This window comes from Rana temporaria, chromosome 5 (genome assembly GCF_905171775.1).
Source record: "Rana temporaria chromosome 5, aRanTem1.1, whole genome shotgun sequence".
Lineage (NCBI taxonomy): Eukaryota > Metazoa > Chordata > Amphibia > Anura > Ranidae > Rana > Rana temporaria.
This window is the reverse complement of record NC_053493.1, coordinates 43,657,183-43,679,186: the sequence shown is the minus strand read 5'-3', so window position 1 is coordinate 43,679,186 and position 22,004 is coordinate 43,657,183. Positions and strand designations below refer to the sequence as shown.

General features: G+C 41.8%; 1 protein-coding gene across 4 annotated transcripts in view; it reads right to left on the bottom strand.

Moving 5' to 3' along the window:
• CACNB2 (calcium voltage-gated channel auxiliary subunit beta 2) overlaps positions 1-22,004 on the bottom strand; it is a 391,254-nt gene that overhangs the window by 344,077 nt on the left and 25,173 nt on the right. For all 4 annotated transcript variants that reach the window (XM_040352479.1, XM_040352483.1, XM_040352484.1 and 1 more), the window contains exon 2: positions 16,411-16,503. In XM_040352479.1, the coding sequence (XP_040208413.1) occupies positions 16,411-16,503 (93 nt within the window). The remainder of the gene's footprint in view (positions 1-16,410; positions 16,504-22,004) is intronic.

Sequence of the window (22,004 nt, the reverse complement as noted above, 5' to 3'; positions counted from 1 at the left end):
GGAGGAGGTGTCCGAGGACCGCTGCGGGGGCTTCGTTCTCAGGTAAGTAATTCATAATGAGCTAGTAAGTTATGCATACTAGCTCATTATGCCTTTGTCTTGCAGGGTTTTTTTTAAGAGAGGGTTTACTTCCGCTTTAAGACTGCATTCACACTGGGAATAGCAGAAAAATGCGTTTCCGCACACATTTTTTTGGGGTGCTTTTTTCCACACGTTTCCATGCATCGTGCATAAGGCTGCCTATTCATTAGAATGGGCTGGCCTACAGGCAACAAACATGCCAAATAAGCTCATGTACCAAATTTTGTCACCAAGCCAGGCGCATTTGGCGATGCTCGTTTTGCCACAATTTTTGTGGATTTTGTCACCCAACAAAGGCTTTAGGAAATAATGGCAGCACAAGTGTATCACACATTTTGCCACATTTCTCAAAACGTGATTCTGCCTGTATTTTCAGAGCAAACAATTGTAAACACAGCCTAATTCCATGCTAGTGATCTAAAATATTTTGGAACATTATTTTTCTTACAAAAGTTGCATCCAAAGGCATTTTGTTTTATAAATGTAGTCCTAAATTTTGTGTTTTCCCTGGAGGTCTCCTTTATATCGCACATTTTCAATTCTTCCAGTTTTCATAAGCCGAAACACATAATGGAATACTGGAAAAATTATACCCATCCCCCTCCAAATAGCAAGCAAAACATGGTCTAGACAACAATTTTTCTTTAACAGCTACTAGAGACACATTATAATTTTACAGCAAATCACTTACATCGCAGCCAAGATACCCATTAAACGGAAACCAATTTTCCTTAATGGGATTTACTTGACATTACAGGTTCGTCTTTAATACATTTTACTGCTTGTATATGCTGTGAGGTTCTCAGAGTTCAAGTAGAATTAAGAAAAGATCTTACAACGGTAATTATCTTGTTTCTGTTTTTCCATTCCCAGCAGTTGCGTACAAGTTCAGTAGACTTGCAAAGCATTCAATAGATTTTGACGGACCTCTAATGTTGTAAGGCCAATTTGGATGGAAGAAATAAACCAAACCATTAAACTGCAAGAACCCAGTTTAAAAAAAAAAAAATCCTCCACCAGCCCAAACAAACACCTAGCTAAGGAAAACAGAGACTGCAGTCTGCAGGGGCACTGAGTGCCACACAATAAGTGCCTGCAGCGTGGGCACCAGGAAATGTGCCTCATAAAAAAGTTAATGCTGTGTTCACACTAGTCATCCTAGCTTTTGCAAGCAAAAGTCCTGTTTTTATTTTTTTTTGTTTTGTTTTTAATTTGCACGTCTGTAGTAAATACAACCCTATAAATTCACAAGCGCGGTTTGTGTCTGATAATTATTCTGTATAGATACCTTTTTTTCCTGAGGCATCCTGTCGCATGAATTCAGGAAGTTGGGTAGGTTCCTTTAGTCAGCAGAGAGTGGTGCCATGTAATAATGTAGTTCTGTGAGTTCAGAGCAGCTTGATGACATACCCTGAGCACACAAGAAACAGATTAAATATTGCTGGGCATAATTCCCCTGGAAGAGGACTGACATTGAATTGCTAAGCAGTAAGGCCGCATACACACGATCGGTTAAACCCATGAGAACAGTCTGATGGACCGTTTTCATCGGTCCAAACCGATTGTGTGTGGGCGCCATCGGTTATTTATCCATCGGTTAAAAAAAAGCCAACTTGTTTTAAATTTAACCGATGGATTCCTAACCTATAGTTAAAAACCGATCGTTAGTAGGCACAACCATCAGTTAAAAATCCACGCATGCTCAGAATCAAGTCGACGCATGCTTGGAAGCATTGAACTTCGTTTTTTTCAGCACGTCGTTGTGTTTTACGTCACCGCGTTCTGACACGATCGTTTTTTTAACCGATGGTGTGTAGGCACGACTGACCATCAGTCAGCTTCATCGATTAACCGATGAAAACGGTCCATCAGACCGTTCTCATCGGATGGACCGATGGTGTGTACAGGGCTTAAGGCTGCAGTAACCTGAGCTGCTTTTTATATTTTAAGGCTAGGGAATGGGTTTAAAAAAACCTGGGGAATATTTTTATTTTATTTTAATATTTTTATTTAATATTTAAAAAAAAGTGTACTATTTTTTTAATTAATTTTAAATGAACGGCACACAGGTGTGTATTGCAGCCAGAGCTAATTTTCTAATTAAAAAAATCTTCCAGGGAATGTTTTCTTTCAAATCTTGGGGCAATAATTTGGTTAAGATTTGTTTTACTTATTTTAAGGGATAATTATACTTTTACATACTAATCGCAATTTCCCCTTTTTTTCCCCTTTTATTTACCTAAGGTCAATGGGTGATCTAGTCTAGAAGTTGTGGTCTATGTCAGGTGGTGCTCCAGTTCTCTTCTGAGCAAGGCACATGAGTGCCTTGATTTTTGTAGACCATAACAGAAATGCCCCTCACATTGGTGGCCAATGCAAAGAATGTCTCTTACATTGGCCATCAGAATGCCACCCTTACAGGTGGCTAAAAAAATTATTGGTGGCATGCAGCTGGCTCTGCCAATGTCATTGGCCCTGGAACTTTGCAGACACCATCAAATGGAAGGTCGGTCAGCCACAACTCAAGGAACTCCTAGCAATCTCTGGAGGTTCCACTGAACCCTGGTGGAGAATGGCTGTATTAAAGTGTATGTAAAGTCGGAACATCTCAATTATGGAAATATCCCTTCACTGTGCTCTGGACGCAACAGGACGCAATCCCTTCAAAGTGACAAAAATTTCCCATCTCAAAGAGTTGTCACAGGAACAGGGGTTCCCAAGGTAGTTTGATTTTTCCTCACCTTTTCCTCTAATCACAACTCAAATGTGGGGATTTCTTCTCACTTTCAATCTATATGGCAATGAACACCAGGACAAATAAAGTTGACTCTCTCCAATGCGGAAACAGACAGCATTAAATACTTTTCAAAGGGTCTAACTCAGGGGTCTAAAACTGTCGGCCCTCCAGCTGTAGCGAAACTACAAGTCCCATCATGCCTCTGTTTGTGGGAGTCATGCTTGTAACGGTCAGCCTTGCAATGCCCCATGGGACTAGTTTTGCAACAGCTGGAGGGCCGCCAGTTTGAGACCACTGGTCTAACACTTCCTTGCTGTATCCAAAACCTAAAAGAAATGTTTGCACTTTAATAGAAATGTCTCCCATTACCTGCTATGACTTATTACTTGTAACTCCACTGTTAATGTTAAACTGTAATGTTAGTGCGGCTCTTTCACTATCCTATATAAACACTGAGTACATGGGAAATAGCAGAATTTTAAATGGGATGAAACTATTTATTAAATGGCAAAATCCTAAAATAGAAACTCCTCTTGCCTGTTGTTTCCCCAATTCCAAAATTAGCATCATTACGACTAACTGCTCAAGGAAAACCAGAAAAAAAAACGTGACCTCCCGCCCTATACTTAAGTTCTGCTTTAACTGTATCTGAGCACCACAAACTGAAAACACTATTTAATTCATTTTTAAATATTAAAAATATCCCCACACATCCATCCATGTCACTTTGAAAAAAATACCCGTCAAGCCATCTTGAGTAAGGGCAAATGATGCATGTAGCATTTATTTCCTGGAATCCATCCGCCCTTGGGTCAGGCATGCAAACAGGAAGGTGCTCTTAGATGAGAAAGCCCCCCCCCCCTCCCCTCCTCCAGATAAAAGAAAAAAAATGCTCATGAAGACTCCTAAGGCCCCGTACACACGAGAGGATCTATCCGCTGGAATTTATCTGCGGATCGGTTTCAGCGGATAGATCCGCTGGTGTGTACGACCCAGCGGATAAATTTATCCGCGGATATTTTTCGGGCCGATGGATTTCCAGCGGATAAAAATTTCTTAGCATGCTAAGAAATCTATCCGCTGGAATCCAGTCCAGCGGATTGATCCGGTGGTCTGTACAGACTCACCGGATCAATCCGTCCGATTCCCTCCCTCGCATGCGTCGTAATGATTCGACGCATGCGTGGAAGTCCTTATATTTCAGCGTCGCGCGCGTCGCCGCGTCATCATCGCCGTGACGGCGCGACACGTCACCGCGGAGGGAATTCCGCACGGATTTTGATCTGATGGTTAGTACAACCATCAGATCAAAATCCGCCAGAGGATTTATCCGCGGACCGTTTCCGCGGATAAATCCTCTTGTGTGTACAAGGCCTAAGATGTATGACATTATTGTGTGACATCATCGTAAACCAGGAAGCAACTGAAGAAATGTAAACACGAAAGTTTAAAACTAGTAAATATAATATGCCTTAATTTCTATTTAATAATGCTAGGAGCATAAGAATTAAAAATAGTTACTGTTGATTCAGAGTTTAGTTCTTGCAAACGGCTAAAGAAAAAAAAATGTATATACAGTGAGGGAAAAAGGTATTTGATTCCTGCTGATTTTGTTTGTCCACTGAGAAATAAATGATCCGTCTATAATTGTAATGGTAGGTTTATTTTAACAGCGAGAGACAGAATAACAACAAAAATATCCAGAAAAACGCATTTCATAAAAGTTATAAATTGATTTGCATTTTAATGAGTAAAAAAAGCATTTGATCCCCTATCAATCAGCAAGATTTCTGTCTCCCAGGTGTCTTTTATACAGGTAACAAGCTGAGATTAGGAGCACTCACTTAAAGGGAGTGCTCTTAATCTCAGCTTGCTTCCTGTATAAAAGACATCTGTGCACAGAAGCAATCAGATTCCAATCTCTCCACCACGGCCAAAACCAAAGAGCTGTCCAAGAATGTCAGGGAAAAGATTGTAGACCTACACAAGGCTGGAATGTGCTACAAGACCATCGTCAAGCAGCGTGGTGAGAGGGTGACAACAGTTGGTGCGATTATTCGCAAATGGAAGAAGCACAAAATAACTGTCAGTCTCCCTCGGCCTGGGGCTCCATGTAAGATCTCACCTCGCGTGATCATGAGAGCCAACGCTGTATCCTGGCCTAGGCCAACAAGGCCCAGGCCTAGGGCAGCACTTTGCAGGGAGGCAGCATGGAAAGAGTCCCCGCCGGCTTGCGCTACACTGTTAGTGTAACGCAAGCTGCTTCTAATTTTGACTGTTCTATCATCCTGGACCACAAACCTTCCTCACTGTGCTATATGTTTTCTGCTGCACCATTGGCATGGTTATATCTTCTTAGTCCTCTCCATAAAATTATCCGAAATGTGTGCTTAAAGTAGAACTATAGGCAACACTTTTTTTTTTTTCATTTTGGATAGAGTAAAGGAGGGTTATAGCCCCTGTCAGTTTATTTCTTACCATCCCTGTCCCATCTAATAATAATAGTGCAGCGCAAAACAAACAATTTTAAACTATACATACAGAAAGTTAAAACATATGATATATGATATATAATTAAAAATTATATAATAAAGTCCATATAAAGTGCTCAAGTGCAAAAAGATGATCCAAATCGGAATATAATAGTGCAAAAATCCAAAGGGTGATATCCAGAAGGAACCTCCACCAAATAGCAGGAATGGCCTCTCACCTTACAACTTCGACCTGCAATAGGTCACAAAGCATAATCAGAGAACCACCTGTTCTCAGAGGACAGCAAGCAATGCAGCAGTAGAACCACGATATCAGTCAGACTCAGGATCAGGACATGGCAATCAGGGCATAAAAAACAAAGGAGAGGAAATCTAGTGCTCTCTGAAGCCAAAATACATTTATTTAAGAATAAAAAACGAATACACTCACTGTATAAGCACTCTCAAACGAGTGCAGCGAAACAGCATAAAACATCCATAAAAGCATGGGTTTCAGTCTAGGTCGGCGATCGCGGTTGACGTCTCATGTGGCCCCTTCCCCTCGTACGACGTTACGTCCCTATGAGCGGGACTTCATCAGCGTGGGGTGAAAAAAGGCAGCATGCAAACGTCCCGCTGTCTAGGTATAAGAAGCCTGTGGCTGCCATGACACACCCACTAGTAATCAAGCCCTCCCATCAATCCTAATTAGACAACAAAAGACTGTCAGCAAAGGAAGGCACAAACTGCACCATGATGGAAAAAAGTGACAGATTCGATCATAATGGGAAAAAGGAAACACATTCGATCGGAATACTATCAAAGGGCAGACTCCTATATACCAAAAGTTATATATGCAATAAGGATAGAAATTCTCAAAGGCAAAAAAGACCCCTTTAAAAAGAAATCTTACATAAAAAATATAAATGACGTCAGCCACGATCGCACACCCAAATTACATAAAATACATCAAAAACACATATGTAAATCCTTATATATTAACCCATTAAGGTCTCGAAAAGGAACACTACGTGTAACAGATACTGGACATAAATGTTATGAATATTAAAAATAAAAATATTAATATTAAAATATATATATATATATAAAATATAATATATACAAAATATAATTAAAAATATTTAAAAATATTTAAAAATATACAGATACATAAGAATACATAAGAAAGGGGGGATTATCTATTGGAAATAAAACAATTAAGGTCAAACTCTACATTTAAACCAGCTGGCGAGGATACTTTAGTCTCATATATCCAATAAGACTCACGCCGACTCAATTGGCGGATGTAATGTCCCCCTCGCCAATGTTTTGTAACTTTTTCAATGCCCCAGAATTTTAACCCTTTGGGATTCCTCTGGTGACACTGCCTAAAGTGTTTAGATACACTGTGACTCCTAATACCCCTTTTGATATTGCTGATATGTTCCCCCACTCTCACATGCAATGCCCGTGACGTGCGACCCACATACTGCAAGCCGCACTCACACTCAAGCATATAAACTACGCCGATAGTATCGCACGTAATTAATTGCTTGATGGGATACTCTAACTGGGTCACATTGGAACAGAAAGACTTCCGTTTCTTAATATGCTGTTTGACATGCTTGCAGGTCGCACAGCGACCACAAGCATAAAATCCAGATAGGAAGTCAAAAAGTTTTGGCTGTGCAACAACTGGCGGGTCAATTACACCAGGGGCTAGACTATCCCTCAGGGAGGGGGCTTTTCTATAGATGAATTGTGGCCGATCCGGAAGGGCCGGACCCAAAACAACATCGCCCTTCAAGATGGGCCAGTGTTTGGCCACTATTTTTTCAAATTTCTTATACTGAATGTTATAGTCAAGCACCATTTTGAAGTTAGATGGCTCCTTATCAGTAATGGGTGGTTTGTCAGCTACAATAACACTCCTCTCTAACAGCCTAACTTTTTCCATTTCTTGCATAATCAAGGGGCGAGAGTAACCTTTAGACACAAATCGATTAGATAATTCCTGCGACTGGGCCAGATAATCCGACTCCAGGGTGCAATTCCTGCGGAGCCTCACAAACTGGCCCCGCGGGATATTGCATAGCCACAGACGATGGTGACAACTTGACAAAGGAATATATCCATTACGATCAACTGTTTTAAAATAATTTTTGGTTACAAGCACATTATCTGACTTGAATATCTCAAGGTCAAGGAAGTTTATCTTATCATGGGAGACTGTCCAAGTTAAAACTATATTCTTGGTATTAGAATTCAGTTTATCCATAAATAATTGTAATGAGGGCAGGTCACCCTCCCAGACCATGATAAGGTCATCAATGTACCTACGGTAACACCGCAACTGGTGCGGTCTATCTTGGAAAACAACGTCACGCTCCCAGTGCGCCATAAAGAGATTGGCCACACTGGGAGCGAAACGGGCTCCCATAGCAACTCCACATTGCTGAAGAAAAAATTCTTTATTAAACCAAAAATAATTTCTTAACAAACAAAATTTAAGGCAATCCAGCAAGAACTGCACATGATCGTAGCTAAGGTCGGAGGACTCTAACGCCCAACGGACCGAAGTCAAGGCTGCTTCGTGATCGATGATGGTATAGAGCGACCCTACATCTGCAGTCACAAGAATGGTATTGGGAGTGCAGGGGATAGTATCCAAAATCTGAATGATCTGTTTAGTATCCCTGAGGTAAGCAGGCAACCTACATACAAGGGGTTGTAGAAAAACATCAAGATATTGTCCCAGTCGGGAACTGACGGAATCTATGCCGTTTACAATAGGGCGGCCAGGAGGCCTTTCAGCATCCTTATGTAATTTCGGTAGAAAGTAGATAATGGGAGTCCGGCAGTAAAAAGGATCTAAATAAGAGGCCTCCTTACTGGTCAGAACACCTTTACCCTTACCCACTTCCACCAAAGAATGCAGCTCATTTTTATACATCACCATAGGATCACCCCGCAATACAGAATAAGTACTACGGTCGCTCAAAAGTCTGCTCATCTCCTCGAAATAATAAGCCTTACTGAGCACAACAAGCCCCCCCCCCTTATCAGCGGGACGAATCACTATATCATTCCGTTTTTCTAGTGATAAAATTCCACGCTTAATACATTGAGAATCTTTCACTCTCTTGATGTTGAGACTTTCCAAATCTTTACACACCATATTGCGAAAGACATCAAGATGCCTAGTATCTGTATATTGTGGGTTAAAAGTAGAGCGGTTCCTAAGATTCGAATGACCCGGAGTAATCCCAGAGGAATTCCTCTCTATTGGATTAGACAAGAAATACTTTTTCATATTCAGACTTCTGGTGTACTTTTGTACATTGACATAAGTCTGAAATTTGTTCATATTCCGGATCGGGGCAAATTTTAAGCCTCTATCTAAAACTCTAGTTTCATCATCGGTCAAAGGAACTCCGCTAAGGTTAAAAATTCCAGTACCTATCAGGACCTTGGCCTTTTGGGCTCTTCTACCGCCTCTGACCCCTCTAGATTTTTTCTCTTTAGGGTGGATTTCCCCCTTGGGGTCTGACTTAGAGGAGGAGGACCGTTCTCCCCCCAATCCCCTATCCAAGGAGGTGGGTAAGGCGGAGGTCCCCTCCAAGGGGTCCTCCCCTGCCCTAAAAAATGCTGATTGGTAGGTGGAGGTCCTTCCCAATAGTTCTGCAAAGGTGCATAGTAATTATAGGTGGGCAGAGGTGGGGCCCCCCCTGGGACGCCACCCCTCCCACCACCCTGTCCGTTCCCCCTGTTAGAGACTGTCCTCCAGGGGGGAATGGCCTGAGAATCAGGTCCAGGTGATTGAGGTAGTCTACCGACTTGGTGACCCGCTTTTCCTCTCGTATTTTTATTTTTGTTATTTTTACCCCTTCCCCTTGTAGGACCCCCTCCTCTGTTTAGAGGACTGAATGGTCTCAAAGGTGTCCTAGTTGACACCCCATCACCATGGTTAATCCCAGATCCCTGGGATAACATGGGAGGGGGTGGTTCAGAGGTATCCATTGATGCAGATAAAGTAGGGGCTAAAGACAGAGAGCTAAGAGATTGCCACTTGTAAACGTTAGGCACCCCAAAATCATTCACATCACGCAAGAACTTCTTGCGCTTTTTTTCTTGGGTCTCTTTATCCCATTTTTCAAGCTTATTTTTAAGCTCCCCAGAGAGGCGAATGAACTCAGAGGTGTCCTTATGTCGCTCAATACGGTCAGTTATCTCTTTAATTTGACTCTCCAACCATAACTTCTTCCACTGTTTGCGGGATAGTAAAAACCTGATAAGCTCAAAGCCTTTTTCAGTAAAAAAATTGAACCATTCTTTGATTGACTCCTCATCAGTAAGCCCGTCATTAGGTGGCAAATCCCACCTTAGACGTCTGGGTATGATTTTAGTCACAAGATATTGTTCAAAGGTGACAATATCCCACCAGGTCCTTATTTTTTTATCGAATAAGTGTCCCAATTTTTTAAAAGAGATATTGAGATCTCCAGAGTCAGAGGCAACTGCAGCCTCTGAGAAAACGTCAGTAAGGATAACCTCACGGTTCTCTAAGTAAGAAAAGACATCCATTTCCTGCAGCCAAATATAAATGAATTGAGAAATATACTAATAAAGAAAAATTATTCAGCGCTGGAATGTAAATATAAACTAAAAAATGCAAGCCAGCACTAAGGTAAATTCAAATAAAACACCTCACATTGACATCTAATAATAATAGTGCAGCGCAAAACAAACAATTTTAAACTATACATACAGAAAGTTAAAACATATGATATATGATATATAATTAAAAATTATATAATAAAGTCCATATAAAGTGCTCAAGTGCAAAAAGATGATCCAAATCGGAATATAATAGTGCAAAAATCCAAAGGGTGATATCCAGAAGGAACCTCCACCAAATAGCAGGAATGGCCTCTCACCTTACAACTTCGACCTGCAATAGGTCACAAAGCATAATCAGAGAACCACCTGTTCTCAGAGGACAGCAAGCAATGCAGCAGTAGAACCACGATATCAGTCAGACTCAGGATCAGGACATGGCAATCAGGGCATAAAAAACAAAGGAGAGGAAATCTAGTGCTCTCTGAAGCCAAAATACATTTATTTAAGAATAAAAAACGAATACACTCACTGTATAAGCACTCTCAAACGAGTGCAGCGAAACAGCATAAAACATCCATAAAAGCATGGGTTTCAGTCTAGGTCGGCGATCGCGGTTGACGTCTCATGTGGCCCCTTCCCCTCGTACGACGTTACGTCCCTATGAGCGGGACTTCATCAGCGTGGGGTGAAAAAAGGCAGCATGCAAACGTCCCGCTGTCTAGGTATAAGAAGCCTGTGGCTGCCATGACACACCCACTAGTAATCAAGCCCTCCCATCAATCCTAATTAGACAACAAAAGACTGTCAGCAAAGGAAGGCACAAACTGCACCATGATGGAAAAAAGTGACAGATTCGATCATAATGGGAAAAAGGAAACACATTCGATCGGAATACTATCAAAGGGCAGACTCCTATATACCAAAAGTTATATATGCAATAAGGATAGAAATTCTCAAAGGCAAAAAAGACCCCTTTAAAAAGAAATCTTACATAAAAAATATAAATGACGTCAGCCACGATCGCACACCCAAATTACATAAAATACATCAAAAACACATATGTAAATCCTTATATATTAACCCATTAAGGTCTCGAAAAGGAACACTACGTGTAACAGATACTGGACATAAATGTCCCTGTCCCATTGCAGAGATTTTCCTTCACTTCCTGCTCCATAGCCAAACAGGAAATGAGAGGAAATCTATGAAAATTAAGGGAATCCATTGCCCCCCACCCCCACCCCCCCAGGCCCTAAGAACTAGCGTCCCCACTTGAAAATTTCAGGGCAGGTCTTAAACATAAATGGGTGTGGCCTTGACAGGAAGGGGTGGGTCATATTTAAATTAGGGGGTCACAGGTTTAGTCAGGCCTAGGGCAGCACAAACCCTGAATACACTACTGATGAGAGCAGTGAGGAATCAGACCAGAACTTAACGGGAGAATCTTATCAATGATGTCAAGGCATCAACTCAATTCGCCGTGTTTGGAGGAGGAGGAATGCTGCCTATGACCCCAAGAACACATTCCCATCGTCAAACATGGAGGTGGAAACATTTTCTTTTTTGGGAGTGTTTTTCTGCTAAAGGGACAGGACAACTTCACTGCATCAAAGAGATGATGGACGGGGTCATGTGCTGTCAAATCTTGGGTGAGCACCTCCTTCCCTTAGCCAGGGCATTGAAAATGGGTCATGGATGGGTATTCCAGCAAGACAATGACCCAAAACACACAGCCAAGGCAACAAAGGAGTGGCTCAAGAAGAACAACATTAGGTCCTGGATTGGCCTAGACAGTTTCCAGACCTTAATCCCATAGAAAATATGTGGAGGGAGTAGAAGGTTCGAGCTACCAAATGTCAGCCTCGAAAACCTTAATGACTTGGAGAGGAAGTGAGACAAAATCCCTCCTGGGGTACAAAATCAGCAGGGGATCAAATTTTTTTTTCCCTCACTGTGTATATACAGTACAGACCAAAAGTTTGGACACCCCTTCTCATTCAAAGAGTTTTCTTTATTTTCATGACTATGAAAATTGTAGAGTCACACTGAAGGCATCAAAACTATGAATGAACACATGTGGAATTATACATAACAAAAAAGTGTGAAACAACTGAAAATATATTTTGCAGCAGACACATCTCTAGAACTGGTAAGAGGAGACTGTGTGAATCAGGCCTTCATGGTAGAATATCTGCTAGGAAACCACTGCTAAAGAAAGGCAACAAGCAGAAGAGACTTGTTTGGGATAAAGAACACAAGGGATGGACATTAGACCAGTGGAAATCTGTGCTTTGGTCTGATGAGTCCAAACTTGAGATCTTTGATTCCAACCCCCGTGTCTTTGTGCGACGCAGAAAAGGTGAACGGATGGACTCTACATGCCTGGTTCCCACCGTGAAGCATGGAGGAGGAGGTGTGATGGTGTGGGGGTGCTTTGCTGGTGACACTGTTGGGGATTTATTCAAAATTGAAGGCATACTGAACCAGCATGGCTACCACAGCATCTTGCAGCGGCATGCTATTCCATCCGGTTTGCGTTTAGTTGGACCATCATTTATTTTTCAACAGGACAATGACCCCAAACACACCTCCAGGCTGTGTAAGGGCTATTTGACCAAGAAGGAGAGTGATGGGGTGCTGCGCCAGGTGACTACCTCTTGAAGCTCATCAAGAGAATGCCAAGAGAGTGCCAAGCAGTAATCAAAGCAAAAGGTGGCTACTTTGAAGAACCTAGAATATGAAATATATTTTATTTATTTTTATATTTAGTTTTGATGCCTTCAGTGTGAATCTACAATTTTCATAGTCATGAAAATAAAGAAAACTCTTTGAATGAGAAGGTGTGTCCAAACTTTTGGTCTGTACTATATATATATATATATATATATATATATATATATATATATATATATATATATATATATAGATATATATATAGATATACTGTATAATTAAGGTTTTTCCTGCCTAATTATTACAAATCATCACAGTCATTTGTGTTTTGGGCATTCCTACCAGACAATTTATAAGGAGGCAAAAGGGCCAACTGCCCCTCTATACAACAATATTATAAAACAATATAAAAAAATTACATAAAATAATGTAAAAAACAACTTTCTTTTTTTAAATGTATGTTGGGAAGTAATATTTTGCCAGCCATCATCTGTAAACATTTTTGCTCTGGACTGCTATATTGTATCATTTTTAAGAACAAATTTTGGCAGGTCAAGCTAACCACACATAGAGGACTATGACTGCGTGTTTATGTGTGTGCACGCATGAATAAACCAACTCTGTGTATGAGGGGCCCCCCGAATCTGAAGTGCCCTGAGCCCCCCATGATCTAAATAGAGTCTGAAGGACAGTAAACTGGCCCTTTGTTTAGAAGGTTCGGAGATCCCGCTTTAAGGGAAGAGTTGCAAGCCCTACCTTCAAAACGCTGCATTTACCAAAATTACGTTTGCAAAAATGCCTGACAAAATATGTAACGGATTCTGGGAGGGGGTTGCTAGAGAACAGCCAATGTTTTGTCCAAAAAAACACCAACAAAAAATCCTGTCCACATTGCTCATTGCCATACAACGCCACACAACAAGGTATGGAAACCAACTGTACCAACACATACTAAGTCTCTAGAGCCTCATCCTTCACACTCCAATGACAAGTAGGACTTTTACAGTCAATGGAATGATTCTGCAGAAACTTAGTAACTATCCTCAAGAGAAAACAGTCTACTTCCAGATTTCCAGCACATGTTACAAGGTCAGATGGAATGGCAGCACCATAATCCTTCTTTACAATGAGAAAAAAAAGAAACCAATGACGAATCTATGGCATCATTCATAAAATGTGTTTACAAACACAGTTGTACCCCTACTCTTCCAATCTAACCACAGCAGCCAATCAAATAATAGAAAGGATGAATGGACAGCCGCACTCCAAAAAAAATTGATGGTTGTCTTTATTGTAAAAAAAGATAAAAATTGGCACTACAAATCACAGCAACAATAGGGATTTACAGTCTACGCGTTTCACACTATTGGTTAGTGCTTAATCAAGCCATGGTTAAGCACTAGCCAATAGTGTGAAACACGTAGGCTGTAAATCCCCATTATTGCTGTGATTTGTAGCGCCAATTTTTATCTTTTTTACAATAAAGACAACCATTAAGGTTTTTTGGAGTGCGGCTGTCCATTCATCCTTTCTATTATTTGCCTCGTGCATTGCCGGCACCCTTGATTTCCTGAGAAGACACTGATTGTTTAAGCACATCCACCTGGAGCGGTAACTCCCTTTCTCACAGCAGCCAATCAGGTGTAGGTTTACTAGCAGACTGTTCACATTATAAGGGATGTTGCACTTTGTATGGGAATTTGCTCCAGAATTTCCTGAATGCCAGATGCACCAGGTTCTGATTGCTCCAGTTTTAGTAAATGTCCCTCTATGACTTCTACGAAGTATGTCTTGGGACAGAAGGCTAATCAAATTGGAAAGAATCCATCATGTGTTACAGGTGTTCAAGCAATTGATTTTATGTCTAAATATCAACTGGATGTAAATGCCTTGTAGTTGTGCTGCCTAAGACATTACTGTACATGGTTTGACATACACTTTAAGGCAGGGGTCTCCAAACTGTGGCCCGAGGGCCAGATGTGGCCCTTTGCTAGCCTTTATCAGGCCCTTGGGGCGCTATTCCTCCCACTGACACCAACAATGGGGCACTATGTTTTCCACTGATACCAATGATGGGATACTATTCCTCCTACTAATACCAATAATGGGGCACTACTCATCCTACTGATCACCAACCCTGAGGCCATATTTATTCTTACTGATGCTGGACTCGGCACATTTTCTACCCCTGCTGGCCACAATTCGGCCCTTCTAAAGTCTGAAGGACAGTACACTGGCCCTTTGTTTGAAAAGTTTGGAGACCCCTGCTTTAAGGTGTCTTTCAATAAAGGGGCAGTTACTCCCTAATGCTGGCCATACACGGGTCGAATTTCGAAAGAATTCTCTTTTGAAAATCAGAAAATTTGCGTGTTTTTGCGATCCGATGACGCAACCATTGATTTAAAAAATTTGACCAACCAAACCTTCAATTGTTCCTACAGAAAATAAATTTTCGTGTCTGGGAATCTTCTTTTCTTTCCGGGAATCTTCTTTTCTTTCCGGGAATTTTCTTTTCTTGCACTTGCGTATTTCTTTTTCGATTACATTTCTCGTACGATTCTCCCATCATTGATTAGAAAGTCGTTTGTTCTTTTAAAAAATTTCCAACATGTCCGATTATTAAAATCGATGGCCGTGCGAAAATCGGCTGTTACTGCAGCCCACTAATGTTGCGAAATACAAACGAAAATTCTTAGATAAGATTTTTAAAAGAAAATTCTTTCGAAATTCTACCTGTGTATGGCCAGCATAAGGGTTAATTACTTCTGAAAGGATGCAGACCATGCAACTTTTCTGAACACAAAAGTGACAGTGCACCAGGTTACTATAATGAACCAGACCCTCCAACTAAGGATCACCATCCAAAGGACATAGTCAAACAAACAGCTATTACTTCAGAGCAGAAACCGGTAGGAATTAACAAAAGTGTGTCCAGATCTATACAATGCACATTGATCACCCGAATGGGTGAAATTGGCTAAAATAAATAAATAATTGAATAGAAAATCAGTACAAGGGACATTACTTATCTTCGTTAGGGTGTGTCCCCTTTCCTGCTTTAGATAAAATCTTCCTCCTCCAACTCCCCCAACTGCCATAATCTTCTGGTGTGCCAGGGTTTAATGCCGGTAAGGGGCTATCACATGCTCTCATCAAGAGAGTCCGACTATGCCCGGCCTTTCACCCAGCTGCCATGTTCATAAAAGATGTATTACTGCTTCTATGAATGAAACAGGATCTATGAATGGAGAGGGCAGAGCTATCAATCATCCGCCTCCATTCATTCTGTTTATAGGGGTGGCAGGATTATTATTATTATTATTATACAGGATTTATATAGTGCCAACAGTTTGCGCAGCGCTTTACATCAGGGAAGACAGTACAGTCACAATACAAATCAATACAGGAGGGATCAGAGGGCCCTGCTCGTTAGAGCTTACAATCTAGAAGGGAGGGTCAAGTGGAACAAAGGGTAGTTAGCTGTGGGGGATGATCAGATGGACTCAAATGAAAATACAGTTATGTGTGGGAAGGGTGGGCTTCTCTGAAGAGGAGGGTTTTCAGGAATCCTCTAAAAGCTGATAGAGAAGGAGATAGATGGATAGATTGGATGAAGGAGGATTTCAACTAAAGGAGTATACAGCAGCACAATGGACACATCCTACTGAAGGTAAGTAACATCCCTTGTGCTGATTATTATTTTTTTTGCTACACTTAAGCTTTAAATAAGATATGTAGAAGACAAGCTTTTTACACACCTGCACATGATTGATACACACTATTTCTACATCTGCAGCAGCCTAGAAAAGTAAAGATAAGTCTCATTACCTGCCGTACAAAGCTGTTTGAGGTAGTGTCAGAAGACGTACTGCCATCCGATCCTTTGAATCTATTTTTCCTTCTTGCTCCTTTTCCATAAGTCTGAAATGAAAACCAAGACATGGATATTATTACCAACAACATCTAATACGATAATGTGTTTTCAGAAGAGCACACAATTTCATTTTTTTAAAGCCATCAAATCATGTATTCCATAAAGTAGTAATAGAGATGGTAGAGCAGAAACATGAAAGCCGACGCATTTCCTTTCAGTGATATATACACATTCTAAAGATAACATTTACATATTACAGTCAGTCCCTGCCCTCAAGGAACTTACACTCTAAGATCCATATCTCATGTGCAGACATACATTAGGGCCAATTAAGAATGAAGACAGGAGGCAATAAAAGTATATGTGAACCCTCCCCTTGTAAAAAAAAACATTTAGGGGCAGATCCACAAAGAAGTTACGCTGGCGTATCTATTGAGCCTGATGCCGCGTACAGACGGTCGTTTTATGTGATGAAAAAAAACTACGTTTTTAAAAACGTCAATTTCATTGACCGTGTGTGGGGGAAAACGTAGTTTTATGTCTTGTAAAAAACGACAAAAAAAAAATTGAAGCATGCTTTAATTTTATGTGTCGTTTTTCAAAACGTCGTTTTTTGTGTCACAGAATTTGACCGTGTGTAGCAAAAAACGACGTTTAAAACGACGTTTTTGAACCCGCGCATGCCCAGAAGCTAGTTATGAAGCGAGCTTCAATGGAAAAAACGTGGTGAACGTAACCTCGCTTTGCTAGAGCATTGTGAGAAAAACGATGGTGTGTAGACAACGTCGTTTTTGAAAATTGCAGTTTCAAAAACGTCGTTTTTACATCGCATAAAACGACCGTCTGTACGTGGCATGAGGAGGCCGTACGGTGGAGAGTCTGCCTGAGGAGCACCACGAGAGGCTGATGCTCCGATAGGGGTCTGACCATCCATCGGGGACCAGGGGAACCGGACACTGAGGGGCTGGATGTTGGCCACCTGTCAGTCGGTACTCTAATTCAAAACTACCCGAAGGAGATCCAGGTGCCAAGTCTGCTAAGGAGGATTATCTCCAATGTTCAATTATCAGGAGGGTCTGTGGCAGAGACCTTTTCCTAAGGTTCGAGTGACATTCTGGCTGCCAGGCTGGTGAGAGAGGCCTGTCCAGGTGCGCTATACCCATTCCAGCTGGAGTGGTGAAAGAGACATTACACGTGGGAGCAGGACTGTTTCCCTATTGCTGACATCTGGATCTGCCATCTTCATTTCTACTGAACCTTTATTCTTCACCAATTCTTCACTGCCTAGGACGTGAACGTAACCTAAGCCCAGCCCTATTCACGTACTACTACATAAACGACATAAAAGAGACGGCTGTTCCCTGGTCCATGCCTTTGCATGAGTTGCGCCTCATAGATGGGGAATAACAATAGCCGGACGTAAGCCTTACGCAAACCTCGTATATTATGCGCCGGGCGCAACTACCTTCGTGAATCGACGTATCTCCCTCATTTGCATATTTGCAATGAGGCGGCCAGCGTAAATATGCGCCCACGATACGCCGGCGTAGGAAAGTTACGTCGGTCGGATGAAGCCTATTTTCAGGCGTATCTAGTTCTGTGGGCACGGCGCATAGATACGACGGCGCACATTTACACTTACGTGGCGTATCTCGCTAAGTGAATCCGGGCCATACATTACACCTTCTAGTGACCACTGATGGGGAATGAGTCAGGAATAGTGGGGATAACTCACATAACACACTTGCCTGTACCTGCTACTTCCATCCTATGTTAACTAGGAGAGATCAGCATTGGGGAATGAGGAGTGACAGCATATCCAGACATAACTCAGAGCAGTGGATTATGCCTTCCCTGTCAGCGCTAGGATAGAAAATGATACAGAAATGTGAAGACTGGGGATCAAAACTGACCTCTGACAACGTAAGCCTATAATTTAGAGATGGATCAGCTGGTATGCTGCCAATAATAAACATTCCACGGGGGATTTTACAACAAATTCTTCAAGACGACAATTAAAGCCGCATTCCTCATCAATGAATGAGGACGACAGAAGTATGATAAAAACATACCAGAGGGTGAGAATGTTTCCATACTGTGCAGGAGGTAAGTTTGTCGCAGAAATTATATATTGAGCTAAAAAAGTAGTAGTCCGGTCAGTCCGGCACTTAAAGTGAAGGTTCACCCTAAAAACAAGTATATACCATTCAATCCAGCATACTGCCGACATGTACAGTATGCTGGGGTTTTTTTCGGCTTACATACCGTAGTATAGGTATTTTCCCCCCCGGCTTCCGGGTAGTGAATCCCGCGGGAGTGGGCGTTCCTATTCAGAGACTAAGTGATTGACGTATGACAAAAGCTTCACCCCCGGAGCAAAAGGCGCGTCACTAGTTTCCGAAAAATTATGAATGTCAGTGTGCAGGCGCCGTATAGCGACGTATAGAGCCGACTCGCAGTTGGACTTCTTTCGAAAAATGGTGACGTGCATTATGTGCCGGGGGTGAAGCTTTTGTCATACGTCAATCACTTAGTCTCTGAATAGGAACGCCCACTGCCGCGGGATTCACTACCCGGAAGCCGGGGGGGAAAATACCTATACTACGGTATGTTAACCTGAAAAAAAAAAAAAAAAACAGCATACTGTACAGTATGCTGGATTGAATGGTATATACTTGTTTTTACGGTAAACCTCCACTTTAACCTATTGGCAGCGGGCGTTGGCAGGCAGCAGGCAGTGTGGTGCAGCGGCTCCATGTCCTCTCCTCCATGGCAGCTTCCAGCTCCTCCCCTCCTCCTCATCCAATAGGATCGCCTGTCCTTTCAGCCAATCGGGTGACCGGAGTCAAAACCGGCTTCCTGATTGGCCGGGAGGAGGATCAGTGTTACAAAAGCGGTGCTTTACCACCGACGCACCAGTGTAAAAGGGCCCCTAAAGAGGAAGTAAGTAGTATGCATAGCATACTAGCTCATTATGAAGTACTTACCTGAGATCGATGCCCCCGCAGCGGTGCTCGCTCACTTTGACGCAAGCGCGGTAGCTTCCATAGGTAGGGTGAAGCAAGATGGCGGCGACAGCATCGAATGTGACGAGTGCATGCTCGTCGTACTCGATGACGTCACTGCGTTCTTGCCTTTCAAAAGAACCGCGGTTCTTTTGAAAGGAGTGTCTGTACACTCGGTCGGCAAGAGAATCTTGCCAAGAATCTCGTCAGGAAAAACAACGTTTTTTTCCTGACGAGATTCTGGCCCGTGTGTACAGGGCTTAAATCTAGGCTTACCTGTAGGTTAAAGTGGTCTGTAATAGCTGGATTCAGGTAGATGTGCGCATTTTTACGGCGGCGTAGCATATCGTATTTACGCTACGCCGCCTTAAGTCAGAGAGGCAAGTGCTGTATTCACAAAGTACTTGCCTCCTAAGTTACGGCGGCGTAGCATAAACGACGTAAACATTTTAAATTTCGACACGGGAACGACGGTCATACTTAACATTGGCTAGGCCACCTAGGGGGCAGCTTTATATTTATGCCGGCGTACCTCTTGCGGAAACGGCGTATCTTTACTGCGATGGGCAAGCGTACTTCGTGAATCGGCGTATCTAGTCATTTACATATTCTCCTCCGAACTCAACGGAAGCGCCACCTAGCGGCCAGGGGAAAAATTGCACCCTAAGATACGACGGCACAGGCCGTCGTATCTTAGCTAGGTTTAAGTGTATCTCAGTTTGAGCATACACTTAAACTTACGACGGCGTAGATTCCGAGTTATGACGGCGTATCTACTTATACGCCGGCGTAACTCTTTGTGAATCCAGCTATATGGCCTCGTACACACGACAGAGGAACTCGACGTGCCAAACACATCGAGTTCCTCGTCGAGTTCAGGGATGAAGCCGCCGAGGAGCTCGGCGGGCCGCCTTCTCCCATAGAACAACGAGAAAATAGAGAACATGTTCTCTATTTTCTCGACGAGTTCCTCGGCGGCTCCATCGGGCCAAAAGTGTACAGACGACAGAGTTTCTCGGCAGAATCCGTCTCTGACCGAGTTTCTCGCTGAATTCTGCCGAGAAACTCTGTCGTGTGTACGAGGCCTAAGAGTTTACATCCACTTTAATAGCAGATATGAGAGAAGCTGGGGGGGCAACTGGTACCAGCAAGGACAGGCAGAAATGGGAGGGGGGGAAGACGACACAGATCATGATTTAAATCACTAGTAAAAAATACTCGATTTAAATCATAATTTTCAAAGAGCAACTGTCATCTCTGCCCCGCAGCCGCTCCTCCTCTGACCCGCTGTTGACTCACCAACAGTCTCATTCACTTTAATGGGATGGCTGGTGATGCGACAGTGACACAACAAGGTGAGGGATGTGGTGGCAGCAAGTGAGTGGATGCCCGCTAACAGGCGCTGCCATGATGGATCTGAAATGACAGGTACTCTTTAAATGTAAGGACTTATTCTTGCTGGTAGTTAGAATCTTTAATATTTGCAAACAAAATGAAGGTTTCCTATTTAGAATAATAAACTGTCAGGTTAGTAAAACAGCGATGTCAGAACTGATTCATTCATACAGTTTGTAGATTACATAGATTTGCAAAACAATGGAATAAAGGAATATTCCTGAACTTTGTTTTATCTCATGGTTACTGTAAAAATTGTGTGAATGCATCAATGCTGTGCATGTTATCAGGGCTTGGATTCATTGAATGAGTTTACTAAAAATGTAAATATTGCAGAATATACAGCCTCTTGCTACATAACTAAGCTCCATTTCATGCTGAATAAACAAAACTATTAATATATCTTCAATAGAAAATTATCTTTAGATAGATTTTTACTCCAAAAACAATTTATTAAAATAAATTTGATAAAAAAAAAAAAAAACGATTTAAATAAAAAAAAATCAAAATTTAAAAAAAAATCATTGACCCTGATTACTAGTAATAAACAAGTTGTTAATTCTATTGGTTCTCTGTTTTTAGAACACATTTTAACGTGTTTTAGTGGGTTAAATGATCTGATATACATTTTTGAAATATATATTTTATAATTACCTAGCAATTAATGGGTAACAGTAACTATGGAAACTTGTTTTGTTTAGACAAGAATCCTTAAATATCTTTTGTTACGGTAATGTTCTCATAATTTTTTTTTTTTTATACATTTATCAATTGATATGATTAAAACCCTGCTTTCTATAAACCTTTGTGCACTGTGGCCTCTTATGCCGCGTACACACGATCGATTAAACCGATGAGAACGGTCTGATGGACCGTTTTCATCGGTCCAAACCGATCGCGTGTGGGCGCCATCGGTTATTTAACCATCGGTTAAAAAAAAGCCAACTTGTTTTAAATTTAACCGATGGATTCCTAACCGATACCAAAAAAACGATCGTTAGTAGGCACGTCCATAGGTTATAAATCAATGCATGCTCAGACTAAATTAGGGGACGGGAGCGCTCATTCTGGTAAAAGTAGCGTTCGTTTTGGAGATAGCACATTCATCACGCTGTAACAGACAGAAAAGTGCGAATCGTCTTTTAGTA